The sequence below is a fragment of the Perissodus microlepis genome, chromosome 6 (genome assembly GCF_051167445.1).
Source record: "Perissodus microlepis isolate ML-2025 ecotype Zambia chromosome 6, ASM5116744v1, whole genome shotgun sequence".
Classification (NCBI taxonomy): domain Eukaryota; kingdom Metazoa; phylum Chordata; class Actinopteri; order Cichliformes; family Cichlidae; genus Perissodus; species Perissodus microlepis.
In genome coordinates this window covers 21,798,115-21,821,715 of record NC_140466.1, presented here as the reverse complement: position 1 = coordinate 21,821,715, position 23,601 = coordinate 21,798,115, and the positions used below count along the sequence as shown (strand labels likewise).

At 39.5% G+C, this 23,601-nt stretch overlaps 3 protein-coding genes across 3 annotated transcripts; 2 read left to right on the top strand and 1 right to left on the bottom strand.

The window, feature by feature from the left end:
• The first annotated feature begins 278 nt into the window (after positions 1–278).
• LOC146385634 (solute carrier family 22 member 7-like) lies at positions 279–5,932 on the top strand. Its single transcript, XM_084931441.1, has 10 exons — positions 279–659; positions 751–854; positions 2,232–2,386; positions 2,564–2,732; positions 2,844–2,967; positions 3,059–3,168; positions 4,470–4,684; positions 5,317–5,425; positions 5,514–5,735; positions 5,831–5,932. The coding sequence occupies exons 1-10, from the start codon at positions 279–281 to the stop codon at positions 5,904–5,906; spliced, it is 1,665 nt and encodes a 554-aa protein (XP_084787567.1). The 3' UTR covers positions 5,907–5,932.
• Positions 5,933–7,776: 1,844 nt separating this feature from the next.
• LOC146385633 (solute carrier family 22 member 7-like) lies at positions 7,777–12,496 on the top strand. Its single transcript, XM_084931439.1, has 9 exons — positions 7,777–8,226; positions 8,342–8,445; positions 8,520–8,674; positions 9,312–9,480; positions 10,345–10,468; positions 10,678–10,787; positions 10,881–11,095; positions 11,772–11,880; positions 11,988–12,496. The coding sequence occupies exons 1-9, from the start codon at positions 7,846–7,848 to the stop codon at positions 12,196–12,198; spliced, it is 1,578 nt and encodes a 525-aa protein (XP_084787565.1). The 5' UTR covers positions 7,777–7,845; the 3' UTR covers positions 12,199–12,496.
• Positions 12,497–12,746: 250 nt separating this feature from the next.
• On the bottom strand, positions 12,747–23,118 carry LOC146385632 (ATP-dependent RNA helicase DHX15). Its single transcript, XM_084931435.1, has 14 exons — positions 22,926–23,118; positions 20,616–20,958; positions 20,248–20,441; positions 19,988–20,147; positions 18,907–19,125; positions 18,628–18,795; positions 17,888–17,974; positions 17,556–17,705; positions 16,742–16,850; positions 16,456–16,647; positions 14,777–14,899; positions 13,904–14,094; positions 13,342–13,511; positions 12,747–13,239 (listed from the first exon to the last, which is right to left on the bottom strand). The coding sequence occupies exons 1-14, from the start codon at positions 22,988–22,990 to the stop codon at positions 13,122–13,124; spliced, it is 2,289 nt and encodes a 762-aa protein (XP_084787561.1). The 5' UTR covers positions 22,991–23,118; the 3' UTR covers positions 12,747–13,121.
• Positions 23,119–23,601: the final 483 nt, after the last annotated feature.

Here is a 23,601-nt window from a genome sequence, read left to right as displayed (position 1 = left end):
CAATACACATTTCTTTAAACTTTGGATCTTGGTACTTTATCACTAAAGTTACAGCTTTCTTGGAAAATTATTTATTTACTTCTACGGTTCACTGAGTTCAGTTTATTTTGTTCATACTGCCTAACAACAAATTAACACATTGAACATCAGCTGACCGTTAACCAAGAACGCTTAATGGAATAAAAGCGGCTTGTGGCTCACTATGAAAATCTATTTTGTGCTCCTGAAGGTATTTGCTTCAGGTTATTCTCTAGTTTGTGTCTCTTTTGTTTTCCAAGATGAGGTTTGACAATGTGCTGGCAGAGATCAATGGCTTTGGAAGATTCCAACTAAGGACATTCCTCTTGTTAATAATTCCACGGCTGACTTTACCATTTAACTTCCTTTTGAATAATTTTATTACATTTATTCCCTCTCACCACTGTGATATCAGGTCTCAGAATAATGGAGGTGTTTTCAGGAATTTATCTTTGGAAGAGAGGCTCAATGTTAGTATTCCTTTTGAGCAGGATGGGAGTTTGAGCTCCTGTCAGATGTTTGCAGAGCCTCAGTACCAACTGCTGTCAAACTCTTCCAACTTAACCTACATACCCACAGTGCCATGCCAGAATGGTTGGATATATGACACCACCATCTTCAGATCTACTCTGGCTACAGAGGTGAGGATCAATATTTCCATTTAACAAGCAGGAAATTAATACCAGTTGTGAATTAGCCTATGTTTTCCTTTTGTCTCTGTTCCCTTTATAGTGGGATCTGGTTTGTGACAAGAAAAAAATGAACAGAGCCACGGCCACCATATTCTTTGTGGGGGTCATGTTAGGATCAGGAATATTTGGCTTCCTTAGTGACAGGTGAGTCCATGTCATCACCTTTAAAATCGAGCACAAACACACTGAATAATAAAATCAACTATGCTTAACATTTTTTTGTACAAGTACAACTATGGTGACAAGTCTGTATTGATCTGGGTGTGCATTGCCAAATATTATGATGAGCCCTAGATAGCAAAGAACAAAATTGTATTGCCAATTGCCAAAAGTAATCATTCACAGGTACTTTGCAAGTAGGGTGGAGTAAGCCCCTCTATTAGGTGAGTTTGGATGCTTCCATAGAGGCCTCAAAGACAGAACAGTGGAGAACATCACTAAGGTCCTTTATCTAGAGTACTGTTTATATTTAAAACAACCTTTTTTGAAATACTTCAGGTCAGAGGGATTTCACTTTTTTCTTTATAAGAAATATTTCAATTATGTAAAAGTACACTATACTGACAAGGCATTAAGCCCACCCAAACAATACCCATACAGGAACTGCCCAAAAAGCAAAGCCGTAAAGTTCCAGCTCCAGGTTGATGCTGGAGAAAGTTTGGATCTCTGCAGTTCTTCTATCAATAGTGTCCCTTTTTTTCATGTTCTATGGCCCTCAGCACTTGGTGCTCTGGAACCTTGTGCGGTGTGTGGTCACTTCACGGCTGACTTGTTGCCACTGTGGCATCCTATTACATCACACTCAAAATCAAAGAGGTCTTCTGAATGCCCCGTTCATTCACAAATGTTTGAAAAGGCAGACCGCATGGCTAGGTCTGCCTTTTTTTAACATCTGTGACAATGGGACCAGAATTCTTTTAACGTTTTTTTATTTTCTCATTAATTTTTATTTTATTTCATTTTGACATTTAGTTTTTAATTCAATGTATTTTCAGTTAGTTTCTACAGAAGATTTTTTTTGTTTCAGTTTAGTTTGTCTTGTTGGAAAATGTTTAGTTTTAGTCTTTTTAATTATTACTATATGGTTGGTATAAGCCAAAGGCAAGATTTAGGATAGCCATTGCAGGTAGTACAATTAAAATTACACAATTTTTTGAAAGCAGTTGAATTACAGTCTTGTAGACATCCAGAGTCTTAATAAAAAATGTCCATCAATACCTCATTGGTATATAATAAAGGTTTTGCCAAATTAAGAAATACTGAAACAAATATTATTTCCTTACTTCCCTCCTTTATTTTATTTTAGTTATTTTTCCAAGTGCAAAGGATTTTTTTTTTAGTTTTTCCATTTTTTTTCAAAAGTCTAACATTTATTTTGATTTTAGTGAGCTAAAAAAAAACATTCAACTTCAAAAATTAAGAGAAAATAAAGTGTTCTTAACAGTTGTAATCTAGGCTTTTTTTTCATTTAAGTGTTCCGTAGATTATTTGACTGTAATTTTTTAAAAATTTGTTTTACAGGTTTGGCCGGAAAAAAACACTTCTGTTGTCTTACATGGCAAGTTTCGTTTTTGGGATAGCGACCGCTTTGTCCTATAATTTCCTAATGTTTGCCACAATGACATTTTGTACTGGACTCGGACTCTCTGGAATTAGTATAAGCTCCTTCGTCCTCTGTGAGTTGCCTGTCATTCACATCGAACAAAAAATAAATGAAACATCACACTGACACAATTAAAAAATTTTGAGATGATGCCCATACAGGTGTGGTTTGCTCAAAATCCTTATTTTTATCAGTAATCTCAATCAGTGTCATTATTAATAAAAAAATACATGAAAATTCCTCCACATAGGTCTTGAATGGGTGGAAATCAGGCATCGGACTACAGTGGCTGTTTTAATGAGCTTGGACTGGAGTGTTGGTTGTGTTATTCTACCTGGAGTGGCCTATTTGATCAATGATTGGAGATTCCTGACTGCTGCTGTAATCTCCCCACTGTTTCCAGCTATGCTCTGTTGGTGGTAAAGACAAATTAATATCATTATTCAGTTTTCATGCAGGGAAAACTAGTTCCTGTCTTTCTAAAAGTATTTAAAAGACCTTCTAAACCTTCTCATCGCTCTTTCTCATAGGTGGCTCCCTGAGTCTGCCAGGTGGCTGATGAGTAATGGAAAAACGGATGACGCTCATTTTTACCTGAGTAAATGTGCAACAGTTAACGGCAGAGAGGACGTCATGGCTGACTTAAAACCTGAGGTACAACATTTTCATTATCAGCTAACTTCAAGACAGAACTGTACACTTCACAGCTCCTTTCTCTGAATAAAGTTTCCTTTTTACTCTACAGGTTCTGTCTACAGTAATACTTGTAGAAGATCAAAACAGAAAGTATTCCTATTTGGACCTCGTGAAGACACCCAAAATGAGAAGGCGTGCTCTACTTAGTGGCATTGTGTGGTATTTATCTTGAACATTTAAAACATTATACATAAGTATATAAACTATTTGCTCATTAGTACATATTTGATGGTTAAAACTGTGGACAAAGGTGTCCATGTCCGTGATTGGGAGGTTCATTGAATAATTATTAATAACCGAGAAATGCATATTTGATCTTCAACCTGAGAAGATCCACCTTTAAAATTTGGAGACAGCTGTCTATATCCATGATAGGGATGCACCAGTATGTTTATTCAGTCCAAAAATTAAAACTATGCCCAGTTAGGGCCTTGCATTGTTAAGGCCCACTTGCCCACGATGTGGGCGATCGTTGCTCAAGAGTTGGGCGTTCGTCTTGTAATCGGAAGGTTGCCGGTTCGAGCCCCGGCTCCGACAGTCTCGGTCGTTGTGTCCTTGGGCAAGACACTTCACCCGTTGCCTACTGGTGGTGGTCAGAGGGCCCGGTGGCGCCAGTGTCCGGCAGCCTCGCCTCTGTCAGTGCACCCCAGGGTGGCTGTGGCTACACTGTAGCTTGCCATCACCAGTGTGTGAATGGGTGGATGACTGTGTATAGTGTAAAGCGCTTTGGGGTCCTTAGGACCAAGTAAAGCGCTATACAAATATTTACCATTTACCAGTGTCTCTTAGCTACAACCAGTAAACTTGGTTGAAATGGTGGCATTATCCCCCAGGTTACAACCACTGGCCGTTATGATGGCAAAAACGGAACTGTAGAAGGCCAGATGTTGATGTTGTTTTCTTCTTCTCTGAGGTGCATTTAGAAAAAGTAAAAAATATCACCACCATAATTTTGTATTAAGGAAATTTAGCTGTTTTTCATGACATTTGATGGACAGCTACATTGAGAACATATATTCCAACGACAACACTACATCTAAATTATTTCTGGAGTCTTCGTTTTTGAGCAATTCAGCTCTTGAAGTTATTAAACCTCAGCCTAGTTGGTTAGCTCAGTGGCAGAAGCACTGTGCCCCCACCCCCCACCCCTCCTTACCTACTCCACCTTTTGCTGGAAAGTCTAACAAGGACATCCAGGCAACCTTCAAAAGGTTAACAGCAAAATTGCGTCGAAAACATTGGCCCAAATCTCATGTCTAAACAAATTTTTAACTAGACTAGACTAGAATAAACTGCCAAGAACAGGTTATTCAACATCATGTTTGCTGAACTCTAACACTGTTTCGATAACAATGGTTTTACTATTATCCATGTCAGATACCAGGTAGCTAATGAGAAACTACTGTTCTTTGGGGCAACTGTTTAACTTTAAACTAACAAAAGTCTGGTCTTGCTCGCAGGTTTGGAGTGGCCTTCGCTTATTATGGGATCAGCTTGAATATCAGCGGATTTGGTGTGAACATTTATCTCACACAGTTCATCTATGGTGTCATAGAGATTCCAGCCAAAGGATTCGTCTTTTTCACCATAGACAAAATAGGTCGAAGGTGGAATCAAGCCGGGATGCTCATTTTGACTGGGCTGCTTATATTCAGCAGTGTGTTTATCCATGCAGGTATATGATCCATTCAAATGTGTAGATGTATTCATTTTAGTTTATTAGCTTACTTTCTAGTATTATATTATTTGTCACATGCACCAAGCCATGATTATTTGACCAGACTGACAAAGACTACACATAATTCACTCTTGTTCTGGAGTAGTTTTGCATGATTCAAGCTGCTAGTTCATAAAAATTCATTGTACTAGTCTTGGCGCAGCCCAGTTCATCCAGTGTCTGAAGTAAACCATGTTAGCTCTTCAATGTAGTTCTTCCCATGAAACAGTTTTCTTTAAACAGTAGATTGTTGAATTAGTAATTACCCCCATCTCTAACATAATAAATTAGAAACAAAACATCTAAGATGTTCAGTGTTTAGTCTGAAGGTTGAACTTTTAGCTCATTATAATTAGTTGAATATGTGATGACCCCATTATCTGTATGAGCTGTTAAATTTGAGCATCTGCCATCAAAAGTAAGGAAAATCCTAATAGGTCTGCTTTCAGTTCACTGCATCAGTATCAGCTGCAGCTTTAAACAACTGCAAAATTAAATGTCCTTATGCGTTTCTAGTATTTAATCTTCTAATAAATTCAGTGAAAAGTCTTAACTAGAACACAAGGTGAATTATAGTGTTTTCTTTTCAGATAGGGGGGATCTTCGGACAGCTGTGGGAGCTTTGGGCAAGATGTTTTCAGAGGGCTCTTTTACAATAGTTTTTCTGTACACAACGGAGCTTTATCCCACAGTAATGAGGTCAGTAAAATGCACATTGTCTTTTATTTTGCTGCCTGATAATCAGAGCACAACATTTGTTTTATTTTTTCTTCTTTTTGTAATTCAGGCAAAATGGATTGGGATACTGTTCCTTTATGGCCCGTGTAGGTGTGGCTGTATCCCCCTTGATCATGCTCCTTGAAGACGTGTGGGTGAATCTGCCAAGTTTTGCTTTTTCCCTGGTGGCTTTAGGCGCCGGACTGTCAGCTTCTTTGCTCCCTGAGACGTACAATGTGCGTTTACCGGAGACTATTGAGGACGTGGAACAGACAAGGTACTGGGCTTTAATGTAGAAAAATCATCCAAACATGAGACATTATAAACATTGTAAAATGTATATAAAATTATGTACATTTTAAAATGAAAATGTCTTTTGTATTTCAGAAGACGATCAGTCTCCGCCTCTGATGAGAAATCTCCTGCCTGTGCATTTTTGTCAGTGCAATCAAAATCCCCATAGGACTACACTAAATCACCACAGCAACTTGATGGGAGCAAACAGTTTAAACATATGTAAAAACAGTGTCTTTTACACATGTTCAATGCATGTTGAATATGAAGTCATTTTACCTCCTCATGGGGGAAATATCCAAATTTAGCTGTAGTAGAACTCTTCTTTGTTTTTGCAGAGGGTACAAATGCAGTGCCTTTCACATGTGTGATCTAAGTACATACCGCTGTGTAGCTATAAATTTATAAAAACCACAAATATCTCAGTCCTTTCATTAGATTGAGTATGTTAGGAAACTTGAGCTAATGAAGAAGCACGGTTTGTTAGATTCAGTTATTTTTTTTTTTTTTTCTCTAAATCTGATTGTCTTGTGAGTCATATGTCTGTGTTCTTTAGTAAAAATAAATCTAAATAAATCTTGAAACCCAATTTCAAATACTGTATGACATATTTGTTTTTGAGGTGTTGATTTTATGCTCGATAAATGAGGAGATCCACAGTTATTATAAATTCAATTCTATCTATAAGTGCAAGAGCGAGTGTGGTAACTTGCTGTAAACAGAGGCAAACTGATACATGATAGCTGCCATGAATCCTGTGGTTTAAAATATAATAGCAATAACCACATTTCTATTCCTCTGACAAACTGCCCTTTGACCTTAAAGATCTGCATATAAGACAAACACATCAGTCCTACAGCACTAAATAATAAAAACACACAAGATTTAAAATTTCCTCATTCCTCAATATATGGACAAAAGTGTGTCTTTTGCCACAACTCCTAATCTTTGAATTCAGATGTTTTCACCAGTTGCCACAGGTGTGTAAAATCAAGAACCTAGCCATGTGGCCTGTTTTTAAAAAGATGACCTTGGTGTTTCCTCCTAGATTTTCCACGATCAGCTGCAAGCGGCATTATTGTAAAGTGGAAGCGTTTACAAACTGCAGCAACTCACAGCCATAAAGTGGCAGACCATGTAAAGTTACAGAGCAGGGTCACCAAGTTGGCATAAAAATCACCTGCACTCTGTGGTTGACTCAGTAGCCGCAGAGCTCCAAACCTCCACTGGCATTATCATCAGCACAAAAACTCCATACTGGGAGCTTGGTGGCATGGGTTTCCATTGCCAAGCAGCTCCTGTATGTGGCCCACATTTGCCACATTTTGCTACAGTTTGAATTTACTTCAAATCACCTTAAAAGTTTCAGATGTTGCCAGCAAGAGCTGGTCATACCATACGGTGTAGTTAGTAATTTATTAGGTGACATTTTGGTTTAAAAATTATATATGCTATTATTTGGCGTGCCTTCAACAGATCACAGTATTACCTCATAGAACTTTAGTCTTAGCGCACTGATCAGTCCTAACTGCTGCTGGTCCCTTACAAAATAAGAAACAGAGATGCTATTAGAAAAAAAGATAAAATGATGTAATAGAGCTTGATGTCTTTGAAATGCTTTCCATCAGCTTTTTTCATTTATTCCTATTGTTTTTGCTCATGTCCTGTTGTAACAGGACATTGAACCCTGTCTCGCATTTTTGTAACAGCAACAGTCTTTTTTTTTTCATTGCTACTTTTGCTATTTTGTTATATTATTTAAAGGAAATAAATAAAAAGTGGTCAAAAACCACTAAATGCAAATTGTCTTTTTCCCATGTTTGCCCATAAATTTCCACTGAATCGCAGTTTCTTTATTATTGATGAGTCATTCCGCTGTGTCAACAATGGAGAGCCTGCAGTAGACTCGAGCAAGCTTCTATTTACAGTCACATAGATAAACATTAGTTAACTTGTTAAGGCAGGTAAAACACTGACTTATTACAGATAGTCCAGAAGCAAATCAAACAAAGATTTGCTAGTTTCGGATATAGGCTACAAGCAACTGAGGACTTTCCTTTTCTTTTTAACCTTAAAGGAAGACATTTCGCTTACAGCAGGAGGCCACAATGAAGTTTGAGAATGTTCTTGCTGATATTAACGGATTTGGAAGATTTCAGATAATGATCATTGTGATCAGTTTCATCGGCCGCTTCACTCTGCCTTGCCACTTCATGCTCAACAATTTCATTGCAGCTGTTCCCTCTCATCACTGTGACATCAGCTCTCTGGATGATGGGGGTATTTTTATGAATTTATCCCAGACAGAGAGGCTTCTTGTTACTATTCCAGTTCAGCAGGATGGGACTCCAAGCTCCTGTCAGATGTTCCAGGAGCCTCAATATCATCTGCTATTTAACACTTCCCACATCACTGATGCGCTTACAGTGCCGTGCCAGAACGGATGGGTGTACGATAACACTACTTTCAAGTCTACTCTGACCTCAGAGGTGATTCTTTTGTACTTTTTTTTCTATTGTGAAATAAATGAAAATGTATTTGTTCCTAATTATTATATAATCCCACAACCAAATGTAGAATAGCATCTTTTTTTCTTTGTACAAGTGGGACTTGGTGTGTGATAGAAGAGGGAAAAACAAAGCAACTGCTACCATCTTCTTTGTTGGAGTCATGTTTGGAGCGATGGCCTTTGGCAGCCTGAGTGACAGGTATCAGCGATTTCCAGTGTTCCAGCTACTGAAAAAAACAAAACAAATATTGAGACTTTCTGATTTTTCCATAGGTATGGCAGAAGGATCATGCTGCTGGTATCATACGTGTCTGGGATGGTGTTTGCTGTTGCAAGCGCCTTTTCTACTTCCTACGTGATGTTCATGGTCCTCAGGTTCCTTACTGGCTTCTGCATCACAGGCATCGTCATCGTTTCAGCAGTCCTCAGTGATTATTTCATTTCATCATCTAAACATACACTGTATCCGTTCTTATATCAGCTTCACTTCAGAAGCCACAGAGGAGAAAATATATGAATATGTACTATTTCAATGCCATGTTGACTGCTGTGAGCACACTAAAGCTTTAAATGTAATCGCAAAAAAAATCTTAAATCTATCTTTTTTTTCTAGAACAGAGGAGCTTTGCACACATTGATTACACGTAACAGGTCATGATGGCAGGCAGTGTTTAGTCAGTAGTAGTCCTGTGAACTTTTGACTTGCAGTACGAGTAGTGCCGTATGCTTAGTAATGTAATTTAAAAAGGAAAAAAAAGATCAAAATGAGCTGCTGCAGACGCCTGTTCAGCTTCAACTCGGTGGGGGGGACGCAGAGAGAGCACACTGTATTGCAAATTTTTGCATAAAAGACAGAAACGCATTCCCAAATTACAGTATTATATTGCATTATAGAGGATAGAGGCACCCACTCTCTTTTGGCTTGTGTGCGCGCAACAACATTTTTTCAGCTCATGTAAAAGTTCTTTGAATTGTGTCCCCTCTAAGGCTGCTGATAAGCATCATGCTAAAGGCTTTCTTTAATTAAGCTACTTAAGAAATGAATCGACTGCTTGTTTATTTCAGGTGTGGAGTGGGTGGACATTGAACACAGGAAGATTGTGGGAGTGATCGACAGCTTATCCTGGACGTTTGGAAATACAGCGTTTTCACTTATTGCCTATTTTGTGAATGATTGGAGGAGGCTGATAATCAGTGTTACATTACCTTTAATCTTGGCCATCTTCACTTGGAGGTATGACTAAGGCATGTTATCAAACAGAGGCTCATTTCAGTACACTTAAATCGCTTTCACCTGGAAGTCTGTGACTGGTTAACATCCAGCATCGATCTAGTCATGCATGAGTTGAAGGACAAACACAGATTAAAATTATTTTGCGCACCGATTTAATAACATAATACTAATGTTGTAATAGTAAAATTTTAAGCACCCCAATTTCTGCCTTTTACAACAAAACTTAATTTAGAAAATTTAAGCATTAAAACAATTTGATGATTCCTCCGTAACTAAACACACAAACAAAAAATGGCATGCATATCCTTGCTTGTCCTTGTCCTGATAGATTAGTTATGAAATTAGTTATGAAATTTTAACAAAACTCTGGGATTGTGACCTTCGAAGGAAGTGATTTTGGGTAAGTGTTGACACTTGATCTTGAAGGAAGAATAATTAACTGAATACAAAGACTACGTATCTGATGCTTTACAAAACTTGGGACTCAAGGATAAACTGAATAGATAGACAAAACTTGACAAAAATTTAAAATGAAGCGGTGTGATGACCACAGGGACAGTGAACTGATAACTTTTAGCTGAACCATAATTCTTTATAGTCTGTGACATTTAGATTCTGAATGTATGGTTTCTTCTTATTATCATCCATGTTTGAACCATTGTCTGTTGTCATGGCTTCTGCAATCTGTTTTATTAAAACCAGCTTCATTAGTCAACTATTAGCTCAAAATCTTCTATCAAGTCTTCACTATGTCTCTCAATCTGAACAGATATTTGAGATTTGTTTTTATTTTAAATGCTGCATTGCAATAGGCCTACATATGGGTTAAAAATGATAATAATAATAATTCCCCCCTAACACTAGGTGGATGCCAGAGTCAGCTAGGTGGCTGATTGCCAATGGAAAGCTGGAGCAAGCTCAGGTGTATCTGAAAAACTGTGCCAACATGAATCGGACAGAAGAGTCGATCCACACACTGGAAACAGAGGTTTGTAAGCTCCAGATGGTTAAGTCAAGGGAGCCAAGTAGAATCCATTATGGTGTTATTATAGGCACTAATTACACACAAAGAAGGTGAACAAAGACACTAAAGAATACAGTGTATCCTTATTTAAATGTAATCGTAGGTTTTGTTCTGATCTTCAAAGCATTGTTGCAAATGGAAGCTTGCCCTCAAATGGCTTTGAATTCTTTCAGACACTATCCACCATTGTTACGACGGAGAAACGAGATCGAACCTACTCTTACCTCGACCTGATTCGGACACCTGAGATGAGGAAACTGGCCCTGCGTACTGGTATATTATGGTCTGCATTCCCAGGGCTTTACAGTGTATTGAATCTTGTGTATAAATTGTAAACCAACAGATTGTTCACTAACGAGTCCTTCTCCGTCCCTAGGTTTTGCGTTGCAACTACATTTTACGGCATCAGCTTCAAGATCACAGGTTTCGGGCTCAACATCTATCTCACTCAGTTTACCTATGCATTAATTGAACTTCCTGCCAAGCTGGCAGTCCTCTACTTACTGGAAAAGATAGGCAGGCGACACACTATGGTGGGAACTTTGCTGATGGCTGCCATTTGTCTTGGAATCAATATTGTGATACCAAAAGGTAGGCACTTCTCGATCACAGGCTTGATCTAAGATTTGGGTTGTTTTAAAAAAAAAAACTTTTTCAAGAAGAGACTGCTGTCACTACCAACTTAGGGAATGGTGGTAATGTTGTATGTTTTACAGCTTTGAAATAAACTACAACTACCCCCCCCCCCCCCCCATGCTGTTTGTGCCATTTCTTTAATTGGCTTTATGAAAAACACCAAAGACAACACAGCCTTAAATTGTATCATTTCCCCAACAAGATGACTCCCAAATCAGTGTAAAACCTGGCATATCTCAGCATGGTGTGCAGTGGGTCCTTAAAGTAAATTTGAGGAAGCCGAACAAGTAGAGGACAAAAGAAGCACAAGAGCAGAATGTCATGTCCTTAAGATATCCAAGACCTTTTACAGGACCTGAAAGACTTATATCATTCTACCGAAGCCTCATCCAAAACGGTCTTAGTGGAAGGGTGGATACCAAGAGGCCATCGTGCACCGAAAACACGTCTCATGGAGTGATAAATCGAAAGAAAATGGAAAATCAAAAAGAAATGAGGGATCACTCAATATTGTTGCACAGTATTTTAAATCTTTTTTTTCCTTTTTGTACCGTTTGCACCGTTACACTAACACACTATCTTCGTTTGTGTTCAAATTTGGCGGTAATCGTGATTCTGATGCTCTTTGTAGAAATGTCGGTCGCCACGACTGTGGTAGCCATCATTGGAAAAGGGTTTTCTTCAGCATCCTTTGCCACTCTAGTGCTATACAGCTCTGAGCTGTACCCGACTGTAGTAAGGTAACTCTACACGCCTAATTCCAATCTTTTGCTTTTGAATAAACTCTTCAGGACATCGCTTTTTCTGCAAGATCCTCTGATTAAGACTAATATGTTTATGTTTTCAGGCAGAATGGTATGGGTTACAACTCGTTCATTGCTCGGTTTGGCGTAGCTGTGGCTCCTATGATCCTCTTACTGGATGAGGTCTGGACGGAGCTGCCACAGGTCATCTTTTGCTTTGTGGCTGTACTCGGGGGAATAGTAGCAAGGACCCTTTCAGAGACCCGCAACAGGTGCCTGCCAGAGACCATAGAAGACATTGAACAGAAGCAGTAGTAAAGAATCTCTGACATGAACTCGTTCGGCCCGTCAGATATTCTACAGCCAAAGTGCAGTCTATTCTGTGAACTCAAGTGCGGTTTACTCTAGAAACTGCATAACTTTAAAGGATTTCAAATAACCAAATCAATTAATTACACTACGACTACTACTATGATTGCATAAAGCAGCAGTTTCATTAAAATGCGCACAACTTTTACATTTTTCTGTTTTAGTCCTACTAATGTCCACTTTAAGAACCATTTCCAGGTGAGAAATTATTGTTAGTGTTATATTTCCAATAAACTGAGTTTCATTAAATCTGTTACATTTTACCTTCCTTTTGTTCCTAAAAAATATATTGTGGCTGAGTCGAAGTCCAGCAAACCGTTTATTGGATTTTCCCAGAATTTCTAAAGTCATGTTATGCATAAACATAACGCTGCACTGAAGTAGATCATTCTTTTTTAAACAGCAGGTGTTCAAGTACTGATTCACTTTACCCAAGATTCATTTCCATAAACCAACACATATATATCAGCACAAAAACCACGGATCAAACTGTCTTTCGGATAACTGACTTTACTAATTAATTTATACAGAGAAATGAAGTCAAAGCTCATTGTTTTAAAGAAACAAAGCAAGCACAAACGTTTATGACTCAGCAGTTTCCTAAACAAAATTCAACCACATCTAAATAACACATTTGTTATTCCATTTCAGTAATTACGACCGGGTCTAACCACTGTTGTTGACATTTTATCTGACGGTACACGTAGTTACAGAATTAACATTGATTGGGGGGGGGGGGGGGGGGGGGGCAAAGAAAATATTTTTCAAAAATAATCAAAAAGTCAAATTTGAAACATTAAGATACAATGAGAGAAAGATCTAAAACTAAAGTAAGCAATTGTTTTTCCAGGACACTTGTTGGCTGTTGTTCAGTACTGGGAATACTCTTTGCTCTCTAGTTTGGCAATGATTCGCTCCAGCTGTCGCTTAGCTTCACATTGTGGGAAGTTACTCATTTCGTAGTACTGAGGTGCAATCTTCACCAGCCTGTAACAGAGACAGGAGAACATGGATGACCCAGTCATTCAGCTAACGCAACACATGTTAAAATAACAGCTTTTAGTGAGATCTTATTGTCTGTACACGTACCACTCTGGCTTGATGTCTGTGCATGTGCGGATGTAGTTCTTGGTGGTGAGGACAAACTCGTTGTAGAGCACCCACTCTGGTTTGTGGTCCAGGACTGTAGATGGGTGCAGCTGGACCACTTGGTTGTCTTTCACTGTGAGGTAATGGCCTGTGCGCTCCAAATGAGCCACCTGCAGGGAGGTCCAAAAGAATAATTTAAAAAGGATAACAATGAAATCCTTTTCATTTAATCCTTTTCAACACTAAGCCCACTAACAGGCTGATAGCAGACTTCAGTTTACTGCCAGAGAGGAACATTGACCACGTTATCTGTTTTACCTGGGCTGAAAAGATAAATCAATCATTAGAAAATTGGGGTAACAGAATAATTTAGATCCATTCAAAATCAAAAGCAGCTTTCCTAATATACACGTTTTTTGCTGTACTGTGTCTCGGTTTATGGCTGCAAAGATTTTAACAAAACTCATGTGCGTTTGATTCCAAACTGAACAACAGACCGTCCTCAAAGCATTCCAAAGCTCCTTCTTCTTCCTCCTCCTCCAAATCTATTATGTCTGCTCACCTGCATGAAGAAGCCGGTGCAGAGCGCCCGTCGGATGTTGATGTAGTAATCTCTGCTTGTGAACTCTGTGCTCCGACGAGGCAAGTTGAAGCGGTCCATGATCCTGGACAGCTGCTGCCGCACATTGTCGGCAGACATCAGCGAGCGGTAGTTGACAAAGTTGTCATAGCACCACTGGTTAGACTCATGGTCTGGAAAAAGGCATGAGAGACATTCAAGTCTAGGGTGCTAACTAGATCGTCAAAATTGAACTAATCCCCAAAAAAGTTGTTAATAAAAAATAGATCATGACTCTTTATCTTTAAAATGTCAGATGAAACATGTTTTCAAGCATAAATGTCTACAAATCATGTACTGAATTAGTCACAAAAACGCATATTCCTGTCACCTCAGTGGCTCTCAATAGGTTATACATTTGAGTCTTGTCACACAACACCTCAAATCTCTCTGTTGCTTACTAGCCTGTATGTAACAGAGAGGTTCATCTGTTCCCAGGAACATTCACAGTCAGATCCCTGAAGCATTGGAATAAACTGCCTGAGGAAATCTGGTCAGCAGAGTCTTTGAAATCTCTGCTCAGGCTGGTTATCCAGAAGCCACCTGTGACTGTTTTAACAATTCTCATTGTATTCATCTACTGTATTTTTCTGTACGAATGCTCACATATCATATAACATTCAACCATTCTACTGCTCCATTATAAACACATATTTCTTCAGCACGTTTTCTTTCGCTTTAAAAGGTCATATGTTGCACTTTCATCTTATTCTGCTGACCATAAAGTGTGTGTATTAAAAAACAAACAAAAAACAAATTAATGCAGGTTTAACTTCATCATGCAGAAATCCAAATAAAACGTGGACTGATGCTCACTTTGTTTGAAGGCGTGATAGACGTTGAGCAGCGTCAAGTGGTCTCCGTCAATGTGAGCAAACCTCATCTTGGACTCGTCTGCTGCCTTCTTAGCCTCCGTAGGACGGACAAAACACTGTGGGACTAAACAAGGTTGGTATGGGCCCCAACAAAGCCGCCCATAGGGATGAGTCAAACATTCACAGAAAAATGCAGCAAAGCCTATGATGCTAGGGCACTCGACACTGCTTGGGACAGGGCAGGACCACAAGCTCTATAAGAGGGAGCTGCAGTCTGTTCTCATGGTCATTCCCAACTGTAATGGTTACTAGCTCGTAGAGAGGGGTCATTTAACCACATCTGTAAAACAAGAGTTTTCACACAGCTGCAGAGTGTTAGGGACACCAACAAAGTTGAACCTTTCCAAAACTCACAGATCTTACTTTAGCTACATGAGTGTTAGGCCTTTTAGTAAGTGGAAGACTGAAACACATCTGAGCTACATGTTACTCTACAGTGCAACATCAATTTTAAAAGTGTTACTTCAAAAAAGAAAATTCAATAAATATGAAAAACGTCCAAGTGGTGCCTGCCCTATCCACTTTCTTTAATGATGAAGCACTCATGAAAAACTCGCTTTCTATTAACAAAAATGCAAGGAAAAAAAAAACCCAAACAAAAACCTGAGATTTAAAGTTAAGACTTAATATATGAAGTCGTATTGACCTACATGCCTGTGGCAAAAAAACAAAACAGAAATATGAGTATTTTATTGTCTTTTTCCAACTGATTCATTATTTCCTTATTTGTACTAAAATCAAAAATAAACTCTCCAACAAACCACCCTGATGAACATATGATTCAATATAAATAACATCAGTTGTGACTAATACTGGCATGAAATGTGTCATATATGTATTGACAAGCATCTGAAATATCAGCCTGTTCAGTTGTCATAATCCTGGAGAAGGCACTACAAACGATCTGCACTTGTTTTCTGAGTACTTCGTAAACATTAAGTCAGCGCTTAGTTGTTAAATCTTAAAAGGGGCATAAGTGACCCACAGATCTCTTTTTTTGTCTCTACAAGAGCAGCTTTGCATGAGTCAGTTTATTATTCATTCGTTACCCCTCAATTCTGACGGGGGCTGATGTCCTCACAGCCAGAGCTACGTGGCTTAGATAATCATATTAACGTTATCTGCTCTCATTGAAATCAAACAAAGCCAGGAGCAGGGGAAAAACCTCAGAAATCAAGAGGAAATCATTTAGAGCAGTCTGAAGTTCAAGATTGTGTCTCACAAGGTTTGTTCACACAAATGTGGATCTTTGCTTTTAAAACTTTAGCCTATTCAATATGAGCATCCCGCAGTTTGACAGTACATTTTATACATGAGACAGAATAAGGAAAAGGATAATAGCACCTCTTTAATAAGCTTTCTATACATCTCATCATTATTCAGTAAATTTATTATGCAAGACATAGATAAGACTTGGTGGGCCCCATGGGATATTCTGTGTTTTAAATGGGTCGCAGCACTCTTGACTTTGGGAATGGCTGGTTTAGAGGAGTAGAAAATGTGCACAAACTGGACGTACATTGGGATTATTTTTAACACTACCTGTAATCAGAAGTGTTAACCCAAAGGGACTTGGCCTACAACAGGCAAGTAAGATGTCAGCCCAGTCCTGGGCATTACCTGACAGCATGGCAGTAATGGAAAGGATCTCGTTGGAGCAGTTAAACTCGCAGCTTGCAATGACCATCTTTGCCAGTTGGGGGTCCAGAGGAAATTCTGCCATCATGGAGCCCAGCTCCGTCAGGTCACCGTCATCGTTGAGAGCTGCTAGGTAGTTAAGCAGCTCAAGGGCCCTCATCAACGTCTCAGGAGCTGCATGGAGGAAAGACAGTGAGGTCAGCTAGCCATGGCTAACTAGCATAAAAGGACTACTTACAGTTCACAATAAGACTGCAGGCTGACTTACCAGGTGGATCCATGAAGTCAAAGTGGACGAGGTCATCAATACCCAGCTTTTTAAGCTGAAGCACTACAGATCCCAAGTTTGAGCGAAGAATCTCAGGGTATGTGTTATCCTAAAAAGGGACGATAATAAAGTCAAATATAATGAATGTTGTTATCCTGAAGAAGGAGCGAGCAGCACAAAGATTAACCTGATGTGGTGAAGTGAGGGGATATGAGGGGCTAACAAGGGCAGAACTCTTAGCATAATGTCTGAGAGGCTTTGTCACACAACATGAGCGACCTATGTACAAGGGCAAACTGTGGAGAAGACATAACGCTGAATTTATATGGCAGATTGTTCACTTCGAAGGCAGCAAAGAGTTTAAATCTTTGTCCTTGAGTGATCACCATTCAAGCAATCCGCGTGATCTACAAATGATCATGAATGTGAAGTGACTTCTGCAGTATTTACACTGTATAAAATCTTACTTCTTGACACTGCTGCATCCATATGAAGGCAGCAGTCTGATGGCATGCCTCTAATTTAGGAAAGTTTACTACAATCTAACTTTATTTCAATATTACAGGAATCAGGTTAGTCCAGCATAACTCAGTATTCGGTATAAAGTTTCCTTTCCTTTGATGAGCTGTTGTCATTTTGGGCTTCTGTGACTCACACTGCCACTTCTTTGCAAAAACCTCCAAACCAAAATTTCAGGTGCATTTGAAAATCTGTGTGTCTCAGGCCCCTCCATTTGCATTATGACATACAAGGTCCTTCACAGTTTACTATGCCTTTATCCAAACCTCAACAACAACAACAAAAAATCACTTGCCTGCATCTCTGTTTTGTAGGCCTTCTCTGTGTAGAGACGGAAGCATTTCCCTGGACGTGTTCTTCCAGCTCGTCCTGCCCTCTGCTGGGCAGAAGCTTTACTGATGGCTGTAACGAGCAGAGACTCCACTCTGATTCGAGGATTGTACACCTAGACACACGTGGCAAAGCATGTTTAGGTACAACAGCTCTCATGATAGATTACTACAATGAGACGAAAAAAACAAACAAAATCATAAACATCTACATTTCAGTCACTTTCACATCACTTGAGACCAAACTAATCATAAAGCTGAGTAATCAGTGCAATCAGGTGAGTCACTTTTGGTCTACCTTTTGTTTGGCAAATCCAGGGTCAATGACAAACACCACGCCATCAATTGTTAGAGAAGTCTCAGCGATGTTTGTCGACACCACAACCTGAGGGAAGAAGCAAAGTGATGTAAAATATTTGAAACCTGATAGGTGAGAATCTGTTTGTTTGTTTAAAAGGGGTTTCTGCACACAAAAGCAAAACTCATCCATTATATTTAGGCCACAGCACAGTATTGGCACTTTTTCTTTGCCACAAATGGCCTGAATGTGCATTTTTCTTAAAGACATAAGCTCCAACTTTAACTTGGCTGTGTCTTATCAATTTACTGTAGGAGCCAAATTACTTTTTGGAATGAATATTTTTTTATTTAAATTAGTCTTTTTATCTTCTGTTATATATTATCCTTGGTCTGATCTACTGTGCATTATCAGAAATCATTTTCTTTTCTTTCCATTTGTAATACACACAGGGTTACATTTGCATCCCAGAATCAGACTTCAGGAATACTTTAGTGCCCCCTAGTGTCAGTCAAAAAAAACCCTACATCTTACAATGCAGGGTATTGAGATAATAAAGACAACTATGTAAATGACATGAAACTGCAATAACTTTAAAACTGATGCACAAAATGAATGTTATTGGTCATCATTATTCTCCACTAGCCTTAAAAACCATCTGCGAATGTAATACCTTCAGCAAATTTACAGGAAATGCATTTTAAAACCTTAATCTCCTTGACTTTATTTCAAACTTGTACCTTTCTTCCTATTGCACCATTTGGCTTCCTTGGAGGAGGAGGCTCAAAGATTCTTTGTTGCTGCTGTGGAGGCAACGTGGAATACAGTGGAATGATTTTGATGTCTCCGACCTCAGGACCCAGGTCATCTACCTCACGCTTGATCCGTTTGCATGCCTCATCAATTTCCTGAAAGAAAAAAAAAAAAAGTATTATAATCTTGCATTTTGAATTAGTGGAGGGTGTGCTGCTTCAAATTAATGTCTACTGGAACTGTAACCTGAGCATTATGAGCTTTACCTCTTGACCGGTGAGGAAGAGAAGACAGTCACCTTCATCTTCCTCACACATATGAATCTGGATGACAGTGCGGATTGCCGCCTCAAGGTAGTCCCGCTCTGGCTCCGGAGTGTAAAAGATCTCAACGGGATGTGTACGTCCAGGAATAGTTAGAAGAGGACAGCTGTCAAAGTACACCTGGAACTTCCCAGCATCTAGTGTGGCACTCATGACAATCACCTGCACACAAAGTTTATATGTGGGTATATAAAATACTTAAATCTTACAAATATCTGCAATGGTATCATCTCTGTATGATATTAGCTGTATAGTGCTCTTAATGTTATTACATGGTAACAAAAGATAGGAATTTTCATAAAAGCTCTATGTATGCAATCATCCTTCTCTATACATTAAATACCCCATCTGCATTTTCTTCTGTCATTCACACAACTTCAAATCACACCAGAAACCTCTAAAAGTGGAGGTTTCAGTCTACTCCAGGTTTCTTTTTTGTTTTGTTTTTTTAAATTGACCAGATTCTCCACACTGTCCCAATTTCTGACTTCCTGTCTCTTCTGGTCTTTGTCCCTGGTTGGAATTCTAACCAGCGTCTTTAGTGGCCACATCCAAAATCCAGTTTTGTGTAAAAAATTACATTTTCTGGGGATAACTAAAGTGATAACAAATTACAACCATGGCAAGCATCAAAGGCCACCTCCAGTAGACATTGCTTAATTTAACATGGCTAACGACCATTGACATGCTCCATTAGTGATATTTGCTACTGATGCATGAATGGCTAAACAAATCCTGCTGCTCTTTGCGTTTCTAACTTTACTACTGGAACATACTCAACTTGTGAGTGGTGTCACTCCTAAATCCAACATCCAACTTCTGAGGCAACTAGAACGAAGCATAATTCACCTGGCACACCTGCTTTTGTTTTCCTTACAAAATATTTTAAATATTCTGAGTAGAAATTAAATTTTGTTATTAAATCAGCTAGATTGTTTTTTTTTTTTTATCAAGGAAGCACCTGTTTTTAAAGACATAGATACACTAAAATTACATCCCACTTGGGTGAAGAAAAAAATAATACCTTCAGATCTGATCTCTGACGAACCACTTCTTTCAGTACTCCCATCAGGATGTCTGTGGCCAGAGTTCTCTCATGAGCCTCATCCAGAATGATCACACCATATCGTTCCAGCAGTGGGTCATTCATGGCCTCTCTTAACAACATACCGTCTGTCATGTACCTGAAGAAACAACAATGCTTTGTTAGGCTGGGCTGCTCTGTGCCAGTGAAAAGCAGATTCTCTGAATCAAACCATCTCATTCACTCACAGCACCACTTACTTTAATATAGTCTTGGCAGAGCTACAATCCTCAAATCGGATGGAGTAGCCAACTTCCTGTCCAAGCATGACGTCCATTTCGTCCGCCACCCTCTGAGCCACACTCATGGCTGCTACTCTCCTGGGCTGAGTACAGGCTACTGCCCGCTTAGGACCAGGCAAGCCTCTAACCATATCCACACACCACTGTGGGATCTGCAGATTTAATCAAAGGTTGCAGAGAATCTAATAAAACCAAATCAAGAGAATATCAATTTTTTAAAAATTATATGCATTTACACTGTGCCATCATACTGTTGGCTTTTTTCAGCAAGGGCAGCACAAGATTACTGACACATAAGAGACGCACCAATCTACTTGACTTCATACCTGTGTTGTCTTGCCGGAGCCAGTCTCTCCGACAAGCACAAAGCTTTGGTGACGTGTGATGATGTCAGTGAAGCTTTCCTTGTACTCCCACACTGGAAGCTGTAGCCTCTTCTTCAGGATCTCATAGTAGCGGGGAGTATGGGGCAGGTTGGTGAATGGGTTGATCTGCTGTTGTAGGACCATTTGCTTGAGCGGTGGTAAGGCTGAAGCAGCGGGTGTGCTGTTAGATGGGGCACTAGATGGCTTTGGTTCTCTGTCCCGGTCTCTGTCCCGATCACGGTCTCTGTCTCGGTCCCTATCCCTCGAACGGTCCTCGCGGTCTCTGTCACGGTCCCGGTCTCTCCTGTCAACATTAGAACAGCACATCACTGTCAACATTCTAATTGTAAAAGAAATAATCAGGCTACAGTTTGCCATCTCAGGGCAATGAGAGTAAAGTTGGGACATTGTCCCATGTTTCCCATATTCAAGTATGCTTGATGCGTTCAACATGTTTAAACTGTCTACCGACCTTTTCACCACTTTAATTGATAGGCACTAAATGGCAGCCTATTGCAAATTTATTTGCCATAGTGAGCCTCCATCTCACCCTATCCCTTGCATCCTCCTCTATCGCACCCACTACACTACCCATGGATGTAATGAAGTCCTCCTTCTTTGCAAGCTCCTTTGACTACATCCATGAACCTCGTCTGGGGTCTTCCTCATTTCCTCCTGCTTGGAAACATCATACTCAACATCATTTGTGCAATATATCTACTATCCCTCCTCTGTCTGCCTCTATAATTTCGTCTTCAAACTGCTTAACCTGAGCTGTCCCTCTAATGCACTGCCTATTCTGGTCACTCTTAATAAAAACCTGACATCACCAGCTCAGCCACCTACCTTTCTGTCAGTGCCACCATGTCCAAATCAGAGTCATAGCAGGTTACACAACTGTCTCATAAACGTCCCTTTTCACTCTTGCTTCCATCCTTCTGTCTCACACCACCCCTGACACTGGTCTCCACCCACGCCACTCTACCTGCACTCTCTTCTTCAAATTTCTTTTCCTCAGTTCATAGCTATTTAAACTCATCCATCTTTACCATCTCTACTACTTGTAACTCCACCTTTCCACTTGTCTCCCTCTCATTCACGCACACATGTATTCTGTCTTAGTTCTACTGACTTTCATTCTTTTTCTCTCCAGACTCTCCTCCACCTGCTCTCTGCAGATCCGTCCTGTTATCATAGTCCACAGAGGATCCTGCCTGAACTCATCTGTCAGTCTGTCCATCACCATGGCAATCAAGCAGGGGCTCAGAACCGATCCCTGGTGTAATCCCACGCCCACCTTGAACCCAACTGTCACTCCTTTGCATTCTTCATTGCTGTCCTCATACTTATGATTTTGTGTTGTGATATTTTAAAGTTATAAAACGAACCTGACACTAGCCTGTTTAAATGACCTTTTATGACCTTATAGCAGTGCCACTTCTAAACTACCTGACGTTTATTTTTGCATTTAGTCAGATACTGACATATCTGCAGTGGGTGCACACTGTCAGTTTAACAAGCACACACAGTTATAGCAAATGTTTCTAATATCACATCAAATTCTTTGAAAGCTTTAAAGTTTATATGTTTATTTATTTTTTTTTTACAAATTGTTTACAATTAATGGGTCACAATATACTTATTTGCAAACTGTTAATGTTTAGCCTACTTTTACTGGTAGTTTGAACAGTCAATCTCAATGAAATCCTGCAAATTTAAAAAGAATTGCCACGATTTCTTTCGTATCTGTAAGTCTGTTGTGGAGGTTTTCACTGAGATAAACACACACGAGCACAACGTAAAACATGTGAGTGCTAAGAGACGCTAAAGTTTCTGCTAGCTTAATCGGCGCCAAGGACAATTTTAGTTCGCAGCTAGTATAGTACAACATTAGATGGCTATTTTAAGAACCAAATCACAGTCTTTTAAATCGAAGCCACGGCTGGCTAGGTGAACCAACACGGGTTAGATAAGGAGCTATGTTAACGTTAGCCAAACACACGTGCCCCGCTACGATGAAGGTAACGTTGATGCTTCGTTTGTTAGCCCAACGTCTACGGTATTTTTTTAATACAAGCACTTAGCACGTTTCTGTTCGCGCTGCACGATCATTCAGGTGCTATCAAGAAACAGCGAATAAAGCAGAGCTGCAGCATGAGCAGCTTAGGGTTATATTTTCTCAGCTCCCATCTTCCATCCATGGTGAGCGGCAGCTAGCAGTTAGCTTGTACCCGACTAGTTTGAGAGCGATAACTGTGGGACTTCACTCACCCGTCGGACCTCTTCTTGCTGGAGGAGTAGTCATCACCCAAATCCAAACGATGTCTTTTTGACATCTTAAAGGTAAAATGTGGCTTTCTGTGAAACAATTAACGCGGGCACAGTTCTACCCGGCAGGTTATATTTCCTGATTCCTGTGCTGCAAGTTCTCCGACCGAAGTGTTTTCTTCTTTTCGTATTTGTGTAACACAAGTTCAGCAAGCGCCACCTGCTGTTGTGGAGTCTTCACTGGTGTTTCCACGGCAAGTTCTTTCAAATGGATTTTCACTTATTATCAATGCTCTATATAGTCATATAACCATATAATACTTTTTATTTTCTATTGGATTTCAAAGAAATTTGGCACATAAAAACAAGCAAATAAAAACACGTTTTTTGCCCATTTGTTTGAGCTACTGGTCCTTAAACAATGAATTTGACAATCGTACCACACAGAAAATCAGGCACATCTATTTATTATTACGCAAACAGATGTTTTAGAAGTGGTGATAGGGGCTTATAGTGTGTCACTGGGGGAAAATTCTAGGCCTAGTCTATTACAGTTAACAAAATGATAAAAAAAAAAAATTTCATATGGATGGAACGTTTTCAGTGGGAGAAACATTTTGTCACTCATCCACCGAAACCTTATAAACAGTACAGATTTACTTACCTGGATGATTGAGCA

What these genes read in the sequence shown, in the direction of transcription:
- LOC146385634 (XM_084931441.1), top strand. Translation starts at nt 279, where the DNA reads ATGAGGTTTGACAATGTGCTGGCAGAGATCAATGGCTTTGGAAGATTC. An exon ending in TGGCTGACTTAAAACCTGAG is followed by an intron (nt 2,968 to 3,058) that starts GTACAACATTTT and finishes TTTACTCTACAG; the next exon opens with GTTCTGTCTACAGTAATACT. An exon ending in CTACTTAGTGGCATTGTGTG is followed by an intron (nt 3,169 to 4,469) that starts GTATTTATCTTG and finishes TCTTGCTCGCAG; the next exon opens with GTTTGGAGTGGCCTTCGCTT.
- LOC146385633 (XM_084931439.1), top strand. Translation starts at nt 7,846, where the DNA reads ATGAAGTTTGAGAATGTTCTTGCTGATATTAACGGATTTGGAAGATTT. An exon ending in TTTGGCAGCCTGAGTGACAG is followed by an intron (nt 8,446 to 8,519) that starts GTATCAGCGATT and finishes ATTTTTCCATAG; the next exon opens with GTATGGCAGAAGGATCATGC. An exon ending in CTGTACCCGACTGTAGTAAG is followed by an intron (nt 11,881 to 11,987) that starts GTAACTCTACAC and finishes TTATGTTTTCAG; the next exon opens with GCAGAATGGTATGGGTTACA.
- LOC146385632 (XM_084931435.1), bottom strand. Translation starts at nt 22,990, where the DNA reads ATGTCAAAAAGACATCGTTTGGATTTGGGTGATGACTACTCCTCCAGC. An exon ending in TCTTCCTCACCGGTCAAGAG is followed by an intron (nt 18,796 to 18,906) that starts GTAAAGCTCATA and finishes TTTTTCTTTCAG; the next exon opens with GAAATTGATGAGGCATGCAA. An exon ending in GCACCGGCTTCTTCATGCAG is followed by an intron (nt 13,512 to 13,903) that starts GTGAGCAGACAT and finishes ACCTCCCTGCAG; the next exon opens with GTGGCTCATTTGGAGCGCAC.